The sequence below is a fragment of the Dermacentor albipictus genome, chromosome 9 (genome assembly GCF_038994185.2).
Source record: "Dermacentor albipictus isolate Rhodes 1998 colony chromosome 9, USDA_Dalb.pri_finalv2, whole genome shotgun sequence".
Classification (NCBI taxonomy): domain Eukaryota; kingdom Metazoa; phylum Arthropoda; class Arachnida; order Ixodida; family Ixodidae; genus Dermacentor; species Dermacentor albipictus.
Genome location: NC_091829.1, coordinates 19,770,718 through 19,786,563, shown reverse-complemented (window position 1 = coordinate 19,786,563; position 15,846 = coordinate 19,770,718). Strand labels below are relative to the sequence as shown.

General features: G+C 45.0%; 2 protein-coding genes across 6 annotated transcripts in view; both read left to right on the top strand.

Annotated features, from left to right (window-relative positions):
• Positions 1 to 11,612, top strand: part of LOC135917315 (DNA primase large subunit-like) — a 77,176-nt gene extending 65,564 nt beyond the window's left edge. For all 5 annotated transcript variants that reach the window (XM_065450880.1, XM_065450883.1, XM_065450884.1 and 2 more), the window contains 3 exons: positions 732 to 884; positions 4,475 to 4,750; positions 11,209 to 11,612. In XM_065450880.1, coding sequence (XP_065306952.1) covers positions 732 to 884; positions 4,475 to 4,750; positions 11,209 to 11,433 — 654 coding nt within the window. In that variant the 3' untranslated portion in view covers positions 11,434 to 11,612. The remainder of the gene's footprint in view (positions 1 to 731; positions 885 to 4,474; positions 4,751 to 11,208) is intronic.
• Positions 11,613 to 13,877: 2,265 nt separating this feature from the next.
• Positions 13,878 to 15,846, top strand: LOC135917316 (uncharacterized). The gene has a single exon (XM_065450885.1). It carries the CDS (start codon positions 14,027 to 14,029, stop codon positions 15,224 to 15,226), a length of 1,200 nt encoding a protein of 399 aa, XP_065306957.1. The 5' UTR covers positions 13,878 to 14,026; the 3' UTR covers positions 15,227 to 15,846.

Here is a 15,846-nt window from a genome sequence, read left to right as displayed (position 1 = left end):
ATGAAAACACCTTCATTACAAGCTTAGATTGCCGAGAAACATTTTAGATTTACTTTGTCATATCTAATAATTAAATGTATCCGCTTTTGAAATCATTTAATTCCATTCATAGAAAATTTTGTGTCACCACATTACTTGAATAAGGCTATCCGTATTTTAAATAAAAGTTCAACTTAGTGAATTTTGTTTTAATTGACTAGTTGTTAATTGTTCATGCAAGTAATGTCTAATTATTCAAGTAATCCGACTGAAGAAACTGAAGAAGCAGCATCTGAATGCGCTATCCTATATGCGGCTGGGGAACTAATCCTTGAAGTCTAAAAAGAAACAAATAGCTTACCTTTCAGTAGCCAAAGTTGCATTCTACAGATGAAGAAGAAAATTGTACTGAGGAAGCAAGTTGTAAGTCCTACTGACCTGCAATGTGTAATTTCTTCAGAAACCTGCAATGTGGAGCAGCTTTAATCAAAGGGAAGTTTCATTCACCCGAGTGTAGCACGAAGCTACAAAGGAGACCCTGTGCGGGTTTCTCATAAAGAAAGCTTCGTAGTTGAAGAGAAATGTGTCGTGGTCCAGGTGCTGTGGGACCAGTGCAAATTTTTCTTCACCAGCAATGCTTTTCTTCTGAGAAACCCTCTGGGTTTCCTCTGTAGTTCTGCACTACTCTTGGGTAAATGACAACCTTTTTCCTTTCAAAAATCTTGCTGGTAATTGGAATGACTCGATTGCAGGCTGCTTACGAAGCACACCGAGGATTCTTGGCTGTGGGCTGCCCCCTGAAGGCCGGTGAAGTGGACAGCCAGGCAGCAGCATACTTCCCACCGTGCATGTCCGCATTGTATGCCACCTTGAAGAGGGACAAGAGGCTGTCCCATGACGATCGAGTGAGTGGCGTTGAGATGTCGTCACTTGGGTTGAAGAAATGAAAGCGAAGAACCGAGGCCCATCCTTTTTATTAGGCCAGCTAACCCGAATGACATCTATGAATTCTACAAAGTTAGATTAACTTTGCACTTGCTTTGTTTTCATTCACCATTCGTGGCAGACAGCTGCCTGTTTCATCTCGGGCAAAAGATATTGTCTTTTCAATATCAAAAATGCCAAATTTTAGCGATATTTCATAGGGAGGAATGCCAAGAGGTTGACCTGGTATGTCAAATACTACGTTGGCACGGAGATGGCAGCAGGTGTGTGATTTCTGCTCCCTTTTCCATTTTCCCAATACTAATTGACCTCCGTCCAGAGATGCTACTTGTATATTCTGTCAAGCACTGTATGACAGAAAAAAAAAAAAACAGTAAAAGTAACATGCTCCTTATAATTCGCACTTTCTGCAAATAATAATAATGCAATGTTGCAGTAGTGTGGCATACACCATCTAGTGTTTTTTTTTTTTAATTAGAATAAGCAACACAATACTGGAGAAAAAGAAATGTTGGACTTCCATTAACGTGAACTCGAAAGGACTTTCAAAATCTGTTCGTTTTATCACAAGTTCATCTTAACATAAGTCATTCACAGGATTAAAATTTGGCTATTAATGGTGCACAAATGCACGCAGCTCAAAAGAACGAATGAAACAGCATTAAATACAAGAAGGAAAAGTAAAAAGAGACTTTATTGGATTTGCATTATACGAAGTGTTGCTTTATGCACTCCTGCATAAGCTGTTGCATAAGTGCTGCTTGCTGGTGCTGTGCAAATCTGTACAGTCCTGCGAAAGATGAAACTTGGTTTCTCAACAATTCTTTAGTGCTCCAAAGTTGTTGAAGAGTAGCAGTTTAGCTTAAAAGGCCACGCATTGAGAGTGATAGCAAGGCATTAAACAACTACACAAAGTAAAGTTAATAGTTTTATTCACCTTATAAATTGTAGTAAGCATTCACTTACTAATTCAATTAACAAGCATAGTATATTGTCATGTGCGCAGAGACAAACATGAACAGATCTCGCTCGGTGTCATAGCGATGGTGGAATGAAGAGGGCAGGTAGAGGGGCAAAAATGCCTTGTGATGCCCCTCCCCTTCCTTTGTCGTGATCATGTGACATCTTGATCATGTGACATCCGTCAACATCGAGTGTGCAAGAATATAACTCACATCAATCCTTGCGTTGTCGTTCTCGTGTCACCCTCGCCTACTTTTGCTCACTTTGATTGCATACTGCATGCAGGGTGTAATCTAAACGCACTCACACTTTACACGGAACATCACGGCAGTGGTGACGTGTGGCAGCGTAAATGTGTTTGGTGCGTTCATTTAAGTGTTATCGCAATAAAAGTGCACCAGAGTATTAATTTTCAAGCCATTAATCTGTGCAGCATGGGGAAAGCTAGATCTTGTGGCTCCTGGGCAGTGTCTTCATTAATTATCAGTCAGCAGAGACACATTAAAGGCCCCCTCCATTATTGTTTCTATGGTTTTGGCCCTGCAAGTATCTGTATCATCGTGGACGCTTGCATAGCTGTTTATCTCCACAGAAACGCCATTTGCTTTTCGGGTAGGTAGCAGATTTGTCTCCTACACATCTGCCAATCCGGGCCTCTCACTGTGCCAAGTAGCAGGCATCAGTGGTGGCTGTAGAAGTTTTGCACTGAGCTAGTGGTTCGTGTTAAGCCTGGGGCCAACTTCGGTTTTTCCCGACTTAGAACTAAGTATTTTTACCTTGCAGAAGTGCTCTTGTGAGACAGTTGCTGAAGTGATCTTAATAAAATTTTTTTACATTTGAGAAGGAAAGGCAAGTTCCACCAACTGCTTGAAGCATAATTTTAATTTAGTACTTCATACTTCTTATCAAAATTGTCGAAAATGATACATTATATGCATATAGAAGCACATAGTTTACAAAGCCGTAACTCTGCACCACGAACAAGAACGAATATTGCAGTTAATGTTTTACAGCATCACAAGCAGACATATATGATACTATATGAATTTACAGCTCATATGAAATTGTTGCAATGTTTATGAGGGTTTTGTAAAAAAGTCCGACTAACATTTTAGTGGTATGTTTCAGAGCAGTGTATAATGTAGTAGGTCTGTTTTGTCTGCTTTATATGTCCAGAAAGATGCAGTTCGCAGGATTGTTTGTATCGTTATTTATTACTGGGTTTCAGGGTTGAAAACTTGGCACCTTAATTTTTTTTCACTATTGAGATATTCAGCATTTCTTTCTTGCAATAATTTCTGGCCTAAATAAAAAGTCTGCTTTCTACAGTCACTATATGTTAACATTCTCTTTTATATGCAACAAGCCTTGTCAAATTTGGAGCAGTTGACTCTGAGAAAAGCAGTTCTTCATTTCCATGTGCTTAAGTAGGAGCTCCAATGCTTCTTAAGTTATTTTATTTTGCATTAGTTCCATGGGAAACCAACAAAATGTTCACACCTTGTTCCTTGTGTCTGAATCTGCTTAGCAAGAATCTTCTGTAGATAAAAAACAATAGATTTACATGCACATTAAAGGTGCCCTTGGTGGTTGAAATTAATACAGTGCCTTCCACCACAGCATACCCGTAAGCCACAAGGTAGCCTTGGCATGTAAAGCCCCATGAATCAATCAGTCAACGTGGTGTGCCCTCTAAGGAGGCTTCTCATGCAAATGCCCATTCTCATTTTTCGTCTTGAAGGACTAAAGGCAAATATTAAGTTAAGCTAAAGTGATAGATTAGTGCTCAGGCTTCAATATTATCACGAACAGAGCCTTAATAACTGAGAAATTTAGGTGAATGCAGGATATGATTAGAGACTCCCAAGGGACATTCAAGTGCTTGCTCAATCATGAAAGCACTCCTCGGTTAAAATCTGTCTAGTATGCAACTATTCGTCACAAAAAGCATCCTTGTATTATTAGATAAAATAAAATGCCACTTGTACACTTCTATTTCATTTTTAGAAAAAAGAACTAATTGAAATTACCCTTGACAAAGACACAGGCGGTTAAAAGGTTTCGTTTTCGCTGGACTCCGCGCCGCCCATGCTTTCGCGTTTCAATAGTTTCATTATCGCGTAGTGCTGCGCCAGGTTTGCTAGCTCGCGAAACTCACGCAAACTGCAAGTAGCCGAGAATTCAACTTCCATGTGATGTCGCGGGATGCCCGGGCGGTCTACACCACTTGACCAAAAAGCACCTGCAGCGGAGATGCCACCGCTGTCTTGGCTCGGTACCGCCGTCTGTCGGGTGCCATTTTTCTTGCCGACGGCAGCAAAGGGCGATTATGGTGTATGCAACGTCACCACTCCCCCGTTTTGGTGGCAGGTGATTTGAATTTTGGAAAAGGTATTCGGACTCTTCAGATGCAATTTTCTCATAAACCAAGCCTTATCTTGGCACTAAACAAGCGCTGCGAGGTTTTTCAAGTGGTATATAAACAGTCCACGTCGACCTAGTGTTTGCCTTTAGTGCCCCTTTAATGTTTTCATTGTTTCTTAGAGATCTCTGCCTGACTGTTAATGCTTGCACTTGTTCCTTCCAGTTCATCTTTTCATTGTTCCTGAAGGAGATTGGCCTAAACCTGACTGAAGCCATCGAGTTCTGGAGTCGCTACTACATCGAGCCCCCTGGCAAGAAGGCTGCCTGCAGCCACACCTGGCAAAAGGACACGTCGCGCCTCACATACAGCGTGCGACACATGTACGGCCAGGAGGGCAGCCGGGTCGACTACACCGCCCACAGGTGCACTCAAGTCCAGTATAGCCACCTCTGTCCGTTCACCTCCGACAAGTTGCAGACACTTCAAGAAGGGCAACAGGTAAGGCAGGCCAACTGCCTCGAGCTGTGAATGTTTCATGTAGAAGAGAGCTGGATATCATCACACCGTATGCTTTGTATGTACCGGTGTCTTCACGGCACACCTGGTATGAAGGAATTGAGGTCATAGTGGCACTGACGCGAACAAAACACTTTATTTGGGCTAGTGTCAGATGAAATGGGAGCCATGACTTGACGGTGATGGAGATGCAGATTCGAATTCATTAGCATTTCCTGGGCCCATTGCTTGGGTGTCATATTATCATTAATTGCTGTGTCAGATTTTCATAAACCTGGTTTACATTGCTTGCAAATGGTGCTGTACATCACAATATGTTTTCAACAGTATAAATGCAACACATCATAAATAGAAACCATTTTCTGTCTCTCTTGCACATGAAAATAGAAACACAATGGGCTTTTATTGTTTGAACCGTAAGTTCCCGCTTTATTCGTTCTGCAGACCGCGTTCTAGAGTTCGGCCTTGCTCAGCTGTCAAGATCACTAAGTCAAAGGCAACGCAGGTTCTTAACAGCTGCTTGTACCGCATTGGGGACGCACGCAGGGCTATAATTGCACTGTGGAGCTTTGTCATCAGGGCTGACCTGTGAAGTCAATGTTCGTCTTGCTTAGGATTGTTCAAATAACAAAATTTCCAAATCTAATTGAGTACAAAATATTTAACAAAGCTACCTTCGAATATCGAATCAAATACCAAATAGTTTCTCATGTCTAATCAAAGTTAAGTATAAAGTTCATATCGAGTCCATTTGGTAAAATAGGCTTATTTACATTATTGATACATGCACGTAATGCCTTTCACAACCGGACATCTACTCAACTGAGGTGATTGCAATTTATAAGCAGCTGCTGTGAATTAGCCGGTGCACTATGACGACAGTGATGAAACATGGCAACAGCACTCCACCGGGTGCACATAGAGTGCTGTGTTTATTACAACTGCAACACCACACATTGTAATGATATGCAAACATGGTGACACCGCCCAAAAATTAATTGCTTTCCTTAAATCGAGACAACGTATGTCATCATCAGCAACAGCTGCAGCAGTCTATGTTTATGTACACTGCAGGAAGAAGGCCTTAAATCGAGACAACGTATGTCATCATCAGCAGCAGCTGCAGCAGTCTATGTTTATGTACACTGCAGGAAGATGGAGGAGATATTGTGCTTGAAAAGCTTGTGGCCCTTTGTACACAATGCCTCATGACATCAAGTATACTAGAGAGCTGGAAGAATGCCAACATTATCCTACATAAGAAGGGAGATAGATGTTAAAGAATTGATTGATTATAGGCCCATTAGCTTGCTTTCATTATTGTATATTCACCAAGATAATTTCCTTACACTCGAAAGGTTCTTCTCAAAATGTCTATTTCATGTCCTCCAAAAGACGGTTACACTTGCGTGTGCTTGCCAGAAATATGCAAAACCTGTCGTCGTGGAAACCATGCACTGTGCAGCATCTTCAACATTGTGTAACATGCATGAAATCACATTCCTATTTTTGTTAGCTGCCTTGATACTGGTGGTAGCAGTTGCTTTTGTCAGTGAAATCACTTCCATGGAAATCGGCAAGCCGGACAAAGGCTCATGAAAGGAAGACTAGCCATTCTCCTGATAATAGCATCAGACTGTAGAATGACTACAAGTGGGATAGTTCAAAAGAGATTCATCTTGGAACCCTAGTGAAAAAACAAGCGAACGTGAAAGCAGAAATAGGCAGGGGACTGTGCGGCATACTCTCTGCTCTCAGCTTCGTGTTCCCATTTTCTTTTGCCTGTGTTCCAAAACGTGTAAATTGTTATGCTACTGAGGAAATCAGCGCACATTTTTCGTAAACATCTTGGCAGTAATAGAAGTGCTGCGCCAATTGCACCAAGCTGCGCTGGGAAGGAAATCCTGCTGCGTGCTGTGCCCAGTTGTCGTTTATCGCAGGTATTGTACCAGGCCAGCGCCGGCAGGCACCTGCTCCAAATTGGGAATATTTTGCACGCGCGAGAAGGTGCCGCGCATCAAGCAACCATCCTTCCCGACTGACCCTCGCACACTTTCCATCACAGCTACAGCACATATGGCCTGCGGCCGCCATCTTGTCACACTTGAACATTACTAATTAAGGCAAAATGCGACATCCACCTAATTGTAGCAGCAGCTTCAAAGGCAACGCATACGGGTTCCTTGAAAGAAAAGCCTCGCAGTTGAAGAAAAATTCCTTCTGGTCCAGGGCTCAAACCACGGACCACCGCCTTTCCGGGGCTGCCGCTCTACCATCTGACCATCTGAGCTAACCAGGTGGCTAGCAGATAGCAGGGCGAAGTCGAATTTGTCAACAACTCGAGGGCAAAGGCAAGAGTTTGACATAATTGTTCTGCGAAATCCCGCAAGGTGGAGATAAGTAATTAATTAAGGGAAAATGAGACATCCACGCAATCGTAGCAATTGCTGCAAAGGAAACCCATACAGGTTCCTCTAAAGAAAAGCCTCGCAGTTGAAGAAAAATTCGTGTAGGGAAATGGGAAAGCCCGTGTGGGTTTCCTTTGTAGCAATTGCTACGATTGGGTGGATGTCTCATTTTTCCTTAAATAATTACTTCTCTCCACCTTGCGGGTTTCCGCAGAACTATTACATCCAACTGTTGCCTTTGCTTCGAGTTGTTGACAAATTTCACTTCGCCTTGCCATCTGCTAGCTACCTGGTTAGCTCGGATGGTAGAGCGGCAGCCCCGGGAGGGCGGTGATCCGGGATTGGGTCCCGGACCAGGACGAATTTTTCTTCAACTGTGATGCTTTTCTTTCGAGGAAACTGTACGGGTTTCCTTTGTAGCAATTGCTACGATTGGGTGCATGTCTCATTTTCCCTTGATTAATTCCTTCTCCCCACCTTGTGGGATTCCGCAGAACTATCACGTCTAACTTAGACATTATATGGACCTTCACGATGACGCTGACACCGACTGCAGAAATTCAACTGCTGTGACCATACGATTGCTCTCGCAATAATAATGATGTTGTGTAAGTAGGGTGACGCACAATTGTGAGGGCACAGCTTCTCGACGCACCTTTCTTGCAGTCGCTTAGTGGTATATCGACAAGCGCTTACGGTGCATTTCATTACGACTAGGCAGCCCCGACATAGGAAAACAAAATTCTAAAATGGGACGAGAATGTAGTCATATACACACAAGTCACACAACAAAGACTCTGTTCAATCTTTACCTGCGAGGAAAATTAAAATGGTATATAATTCTTTTTGAGCCTGTTCTTTTTAATAGCTGTTCTGCGGCGAGCATCGGAGATGGTGGCATAACCGAGCGAACAAGCGCCACAAAGAATGAAAGTGAAGGCAGAGTATGCAGAATTCAGCGCTAGATGAAAGACCATAGCAAAGAGAGGAGGAAAGCGTAGGAGTAGGGTGCAACGGAACCATGAGGCAGAAAGCAGAGGAGGAGCTGAGGGGAGACAGCCTGCGCATGCACTTAGGAGCTGGCGGCCGTGGCATCCGCAGCCACGTAAGCCATCTCATCTGCGCTACCGAATAGGGAGCAGGGTACCTTGAGGTGGGGAGGGCTACACTTGTCCGCAGCATCTGCTGCTGAGGTCAGTTCGCGGTGCCAGCGTGTGTGACGGGGATCACTGCTCCTGCAAGAGGCGATGGTGAGTGGCCAAGAGTAAAGCTCAATGTGACGCCCCCTTGGGTGTTGTCGCCGTTGACACTGGTAGCATGACTTCCCCGCAACAAAGGACCACTCTCATCGTTAATGGAATGAAAGCGTGAGAAGAAAAGCGTAGTGCCATGTGGCGACGATGGCTACGATATGGCGCCAGAGTAGCATGCGTGATCTGCATGCAAACAACACACTACATGAGTGGAAGTATGTCTGCGGCAGCTGTTGTGAATCGCACCCATGCGCCACCCATGCTCTGCCTCTCGCGATCTCCCAATTAGCAAGGCAGACGCGCCACATTTCGCACTGTTTGGAACATGCTGCATGAGACAGATTGTCTGTGCCATCCAATATATTGCGAAATGAAAACACGTTTAGAGCTGCGCTCAAAGTTCGTGTTAGGGAGTCTCTCTTTATATCACTCTTTATTGAAGTGTGGAATTAACTGTTAATTATGATTAAATTTGCACTTCAGCTTCTTATATAGTAACAGTAACGTGGAACAGCAAGTTGAAGAAATAAATACTTGTGTCTTGGTATAATGCATATTGAAGGCAATGTTCTAGAAAGTACTAACTTATAGAGAGATTCCTCTTTGCATCAGAACAGTAAGTTACTGCTCCAAAGCATCCTTTTCTTGCTCCAGACAGCATATATTTCTTATATATGCTGTCATTTATTAAAAGCATATATTTCTTGTCCATACTGCCATTTTTGATGCTCCATAAGCTGCTCCAACAGACCAAGTCCCGCATCCATCACTGTCTTGGTGGTTTAAGCAAAATTTGGTCTCATCCAGGGACAGAACCACGGACCACTGACTGAACCCTGGTGTTCGCACTGTCAACAGGTAGTCCTTGTCTTTCCGCAGGCAGTTATTGGCAGTGCAAGACGGAATTAGTCGTGAACGTAGTTTCGAAAGATGCTTTGGAGTGGAGCACAAAGCAGTGGAAGGGCACAAGTATACAGAAATACACTCAATTAATTCTTAGATGGTGCGTGTTTTTTCTCTTCTTGTGTTTGGTGTCTATTTTGCACTCGCAGAATGCCGAACCAACTGACTTACTGACTTGAACTGAAAAATAATATGTGCAGTCAAGCGCAGCACGAAGAGTAAGTCCAGTCAGAAGACAGATTGTCTCCTGTTGCCTCTCTTCGTCGGCATTTCTTGAAATGTCCGAATAAAAATGAAACCTAAATCTAATATCCTTCATCAGCAGTTATTGCGTTCATTCCTTACTGTGGCCGTGCACATATTAAGAATATTTGATGTTGGAAACTGAAGCACGTGAAGAACAGAAAGTGAGAGTGGCATAAAGGAGACAATGGGACAATAGAGCAGAAGAATGTGTGCACGTAATGTGTACTAAATACAGGCAGGTGCGGTGGTGTCATGAGGGTTCCCAGCACCCGCGGCAGCTGCTCAGCAATATCTCACCTCTTCTCTTTCTCTTGCTGCTTCCTCCTATTTCTTCAAGCACATTTTGGGAGTACTAATTCAAATCTTTGCCTGTACGTCACCATTTATTTCTATCTCCTATTCATTACAAGCAATACATTTCCTGTTTTCTTTGCAACTTTATTGCTGAAATTAGCATTTGATACAGTTTCAGGCATTTGAGTGCAGTACTGATTAGCATTGCTGCATGGATACCTTGCTTCGTATGTTTCGGTAGGAGTTAAATACTTGAGAGCCTGTACTTCGATGCCTGTCCCATAATCCCCAGGATTTATTGTGCTTATTGCATGAAACAGTTGATAAAATATATTCACTTGACCATCACACAGACATTGCTATATATGGTGAAAATTTTCCTTTATACATTGGCATACATTAAAAGGCCTGCCATTCATACCTTTGCGAACGGAGTTGTCATTTTCCAAAGAAGCAGTAACAAACACAATGTTCAAGCTTTCTGGCCTTCAAGCCATCTTTGTGTGTGGAAGCACAAAGTTTAGCATTTGTGTGCACTTTTTAGCAACAGAGTCAATACATTTCATGATCGACCTCGCATCTTTTCGAAGTCGCAGACAAGTGAGTGTGAGATTTGTAATCTCTGTTCCCCACCGATGCTTTCGTTTATCATAGGCAGCCCAGCGGAATGGTTTTAAAACGATCACATAGGTTGTGATAGGATGCTGCTCACGTCATTGCGTCTTGCGCCACATATACAAGTGCCTGTACGCTTACACCAAGCACACTGTTCTGTCAGCACTTCTCTGCTGCAACCCATTCAGCTGCCCTGGGCAACGATATTTAAGCCGAAGAGACTAGTAGCGATCGTAGTACAGCCGGCCCCTCCCTAGTGATGCCGCTGGGTAGTTGAATAGTAATATCAGTGAAATTTCCATTAATTAATAGAGAATACATGCCTTGGGAATACAGAAAACGCCGTAATGAGAAAGACAAGAAACAGCACGACATAACAGAAATGCAAAACACACAAATATGCAGTAGTATATAAAAGATTTTGGAAGGCAGATGTCATATCTCTTTCACTTATTAATGAGAATTATAGAGAAACTGGTCTTTGGACAAAACATTTTTGTTTAGCTAGAACAGGACTGTGCAGGGCAGTCAACATGCAGAATTGTTATCAGCATTAACTTGGTTCATCGTGACTTTCCATTTGGTTGGCACGCTGCATTTGTTTGCTGTGATCCTCGGGAAACAGGTGGAATGCTTTCACAGCCTTGGTCTTACTTTTGTCATGCATCAGAGGGACAGTTTTTCCTTGTCAACGTTTTCTTTTCTTTTTTTCCCCCTCCAGGTGGGAGATCTGGAAGACATTGCTCAGCTATGTGAGAACAAGCAGTATTTAGCGGCGTGCAAGCTCCACATGCAAAGGACTGGAAAACAACTCGCATCAGAGATGATCTTGCAGGCGGAACCATTTGAAGGTCGCGATGTAGAATCCTCTGCGGAACCTCTAGTAGGAATTCATAAACCATCACAGTTCTATTTCTACATTAGAAAATTAACTAGTCCATCGTAATGCTTGTTCGGTGCTATTGTGTGTTTAAAGAAAAGAGGATGCATTGAGGCTATGCATTGTGAATACAACACAGCATTCCTTTTGTTTTGCACATATCACCCATATCATTGAAGTGATGTACAATTATACATTTACTCCAGAGTAGGAAGTTAACTGTTAATAAAATGTTAATCAGTTGGTGTTTTTGAACCTTTATGCCGACCATTGCAGTAGATTGGTGGCTACAGGACTCTGTTGCCAAGTACCATAGTTTGGTTCTTTTTTTTTCTTTTCTTTTATTTATGTACATGATACTGCAGCAGTCGCAGAGATACTCATGTAGCAAGCCTCGTGAGCACATTAAAGGGCCACTAAAAAGAAAAAAATATTGTAATGTGTTCACAAATTACTTTTCTAAATATCCATAAAGGCCAATATGTCAAGATTAATTTTAATGTTCCTTTTATACAAATCACCGAAGTACTTAGTGTTGGTCTTTTTTTGCCATGTTTATGCTTTTGTGTGCAGCTATTGCTCAGGAGATATGAACTGTGAAGATTTGGCGAAAAACAAGCTGCCGGCGTCTGCACGCATGTCATCCATTTACACAGGCACATGGGCTTCCATAGGCATGTATATAGGCAGTTATCCACAGCAATCCCATTTGGACATTATCTGCAGGTAAGTAAAGCGCAAATGGCACAGTTGCCCAAGTTCAAGACCATTAAAAGCTTCTCAGACAGGAGAAAAGGGTCTACTTGCTTGTCTTAGTGACTACTTGGGCTGGCAAAGTCCCATCTAGATCTCTTGAATAAATAAATAAGAAAGAAAGAAAGGGTTGTTATTTAAGCCTTTGAAATCGTATACCTGAAATGTATTAGCCTGAACATAGATAACTTGTGTTCAGAAATCCAGTTAGACATTTCGAATGTCAAAGGCTCAAAATAAATGTTGGTAGTGGAATGACTCTAATGATATACCTAATTGGCTTTCCTTGCCATATTGTTGTGCAGTTAATTTGTTAACAAAACATTGTTTCATGCTCTGAAGCACACAAGTAACTGGAACGCCAATGCATTTTCCCGCGAAGTTCGAGAATATATATCTCGAAACTGGTGTCGTCCTGAGAATTCGTTCCAGGTGGATCCGCCTTGCGAAGTCCACTGCTAGAATTTGTAAATTGCAATATGGGTCATACGATAATTAGCTAGAGGTTAATTAGTGAATCCTTGTTATTAGTCGATTTTGCATTTCAGTTCATTGTGCAAGTAGTATCCGCCGTTTCGTGTAGACCGCCTCGTAAACTAGAATTGAGCAGTCTGCCACAGGCAACCTTTCAAAAATTTTGAATAGGTCCAATGCATAGGTAGTAGAAGAAACGAACGGGCACACTTACGAAAATCGCATGTTTAATGATTTAACATTTCAGCTGTGGCACAGTTTTCATCAGAAAAAAAATCTAAGCAGTCTTGAGAACTAGCGCTGTCCTGTGCCATTGTCACATCCCTGTCGTTTTGAATTGCGCTAAAGGCTCTGCCATTGTGAGTAAACCGTACCAACTAGCCGAAGAATCAGCCTTGTTGAGAACTGGATAGTAAATACGAGTTAAATTTTTCTGGCTGCACATTATTATTATTAGGCTTGCAAATTGGAGGCAATGATCACAGAGATGAATAGGAGGCAGGGATTGGCTGTCATTTGACACAAGAAGAGCATAACACCTGTCTGCTTACGAGAAAGAGAGAGAAAAAAAAGGTACATAGAATAAGAATAGTAAATAAAAGAACAAAATATTAATTTATATGCTCAATTCGGAAAACTCTAGAGACTGCTACTTAATGTGTACAGCCACGAACAACGCAAGTCTCAGAAACAGAGTGGCTCTGTAATCTGACTGCATATAGGGCAGTTTTTTTTCTTTCTTTCTTTTTTTTCTCCAAGCTGCATCAAATGTTCTAAATATTGTCTGTGGCAGATAGTACAATTATAACCCTTCATATAAATTTACTCGATGATGTGGCCATTACTTCTTGGTGAAACCAAATGCTTAATTGAATAACTAAAAGAGTTGCATTAATTACCTTACGGCGCATATTTCAATCGATGAATTGTAGCTAATGAGTATGCAAGGCATATTGACTTGGAACGAACTCCTTGGACGGCACTGGATCGCCAATGCACTTCGTCGGACACATCGAAAATTAACATCTCAAAACTGGCGTCGTCGTGACATTTCGTATACATTCAAATGCAGCCTACAGACTGCTCGAAACACACTAGCACCGGCGTCAGCACCAACGTTACTAGACTGGCTTCGTAACGTTGGTCAGCACCGCTCTTCGACTCGCGCCTTTCCGTTACTGTTTTCAAAAAGTGCGCGCGCGCCGCCGTTTCTTCAATTAGTCGCCAGGTGGCGCGACGCCGGCTGTCTGTTTCGGCCGTAGCGTACGAAACTCTACGCGGTTTTGGCGTTGTATTTTCCCTAGCCGGGGCTACCAGCGCTGCACCACTAGCGCTGCCCTGGCGTTTCCGGGATAGGTGCCGCCACCGGCAAGGAAACTAGGGCGGCGCGGTCTCTTCCGCGTTTCAAGCGACCCGGCGGCGCGACCGCTCTATGTGGCGGCTCAGAACCGGTATTTTGACAGTTCACCGCCAGCCCCACGTCGCGGAGGTAGCGCTGCCGCTTCTCCCGTCCGACTCTCCCGCTCCCCAGTTTCGCCGCTGCATCGCGATGGCCAACGACGGTAGATTGGTGCTCGTCACCGGGGCCTCCGGCTTCATAGCGCTTCACGTGGTGCGGGCCCTGCTTAAGCAGGGCTTCCGAGTGCGCGGCACGGTCCGCGATGCCAACAACGACGCCAAGACCAAGCCCCTCCGGACCTGCTGCCCGGAGGCCCAGCACCCCGTGGAACTGGCCGAGGCCGACCTCCTGGACGACGCCGGGTGGGCCGACGCCGTCAGGGGCTGCCAGCTCGTCGTTCACGTGGCGTCCCCCTTCCCGAACGCCGAGCCGGGCCACCCCGACGAGGTGATCCGACCGGCCGTCGAGGGCACCCGGCGCGTGCTCAAGTTCGCCTCCGAGGCCGGCACCGTCCGGCGCGTGGTCGTCACCAGCACCATGGGCGCCGTCCACGGCGAGGTGGACACTCCGGCCGATCGCGAGTACGACGAGAACGACTGGACCAACGTGGACTTCAAGGGCCTGGAGACGTACGCCAAGAGCAAGACCCTCGCCGAGAAGGCGGCCTGGGACTTCGTCAACGCGCTGCCGGCCGCCAAGCGCTTCGAGCTGGTCACCGTCAACCCGTCGCTGGTGTTCGGCCCGCCGCTGCACGGCACCTACGGCACGAGCATCGAGGTCGTCAAGCGGCTGCTGGATAAGTCGACGCCCCTGATCCCGTACGTCAACTTCGCCGTGTGCGACGTTCGTGACGTGGCCAAGGCGCACGTCCAGGCCCTGATCGTGCCCGAGGCGGCCGGTCAGCGACACATCATCAACTCGGGCAACATCTGGCTCAAGGAGATCGCGCACACCCTGCGCGAGGAACTGTCCAGCCAGGGCTACTACATTCCCTTCCTGTCGGCCCCGAACATCGGCCTCTGGCTCGTCGGCTTCGTGGACCGGTCGGCCAAGATGCTCTACCCTCGGGTCGGCAAGGTGTTCAAGTTCTCCAACAAGCGCATGCGCGAGGTGCTCAAGGTCGAGCCGAGGCCCATCAAGGAGTCCATTCTGGACACGGCCCACGGTCTCATCCAAGCGGGCGTCATACACGAAGCGCCCAAGTACGTCCGCAAGGAGCTGCGCCTGGATTGACCTCCCGGTTTTGCGGCTGTGGACTTCTGACCGAGGGACTGACTGCTGCATGCGGGTCGGCCGTGTATGCTGTATGCTATCATTATTGCTAACTTGTGGCATATGCCTGTGGTTTGTTTTCCTTCCGAGGCCACGTGAGAGCTTCGGTGCAAACAAATGGGCGCGTGCTGCGACGGTGTCGCCCCCTACGTCCGGGGGTGGGCCGCATTCTTAACTGTCGTAACCGCGCGCACGAATTTCGGGTGGCATTCGGCGCCCGCCGGTCCAAGTACTGCCTTTGTCCAAAGTTTGGCACAGCCAGTGTGCTTGCTGCCTTACCCTTTTAAGTAATATGTCGCGGAGCGAACATCTGTATGGTCTTTTGGCGGTGTTGAAGGGGGGAAAAAAAAGGAAAAGCGTTTTCGGGCAACGCACTTTACAAGACCTAGCAGAAGTGGCTTTGACCGCTCGACTACGGGGAGTCGGTGGGTCGACGACGTCCCTCGTGCCCATCGTGTGCCTCGCCTGGCCGTTTAACGCTTTCTCGCGGAAACGTTTCTTACCACCCATTCCATGTGCATTTCGTGTGTACACATAAAAAACTGTACATCCTGAATAAAGTGTAAAGGCATTGTTTTGAA

Coding starts and splice junctions, on each gene's coding strand:
- LOC135917316 (XM_065450885.1), top strand. CDS start 14,027: ATGTGGCGGCTCAGAACCGGTATTTTGACAGTTCACCGCCAGCCCCAC.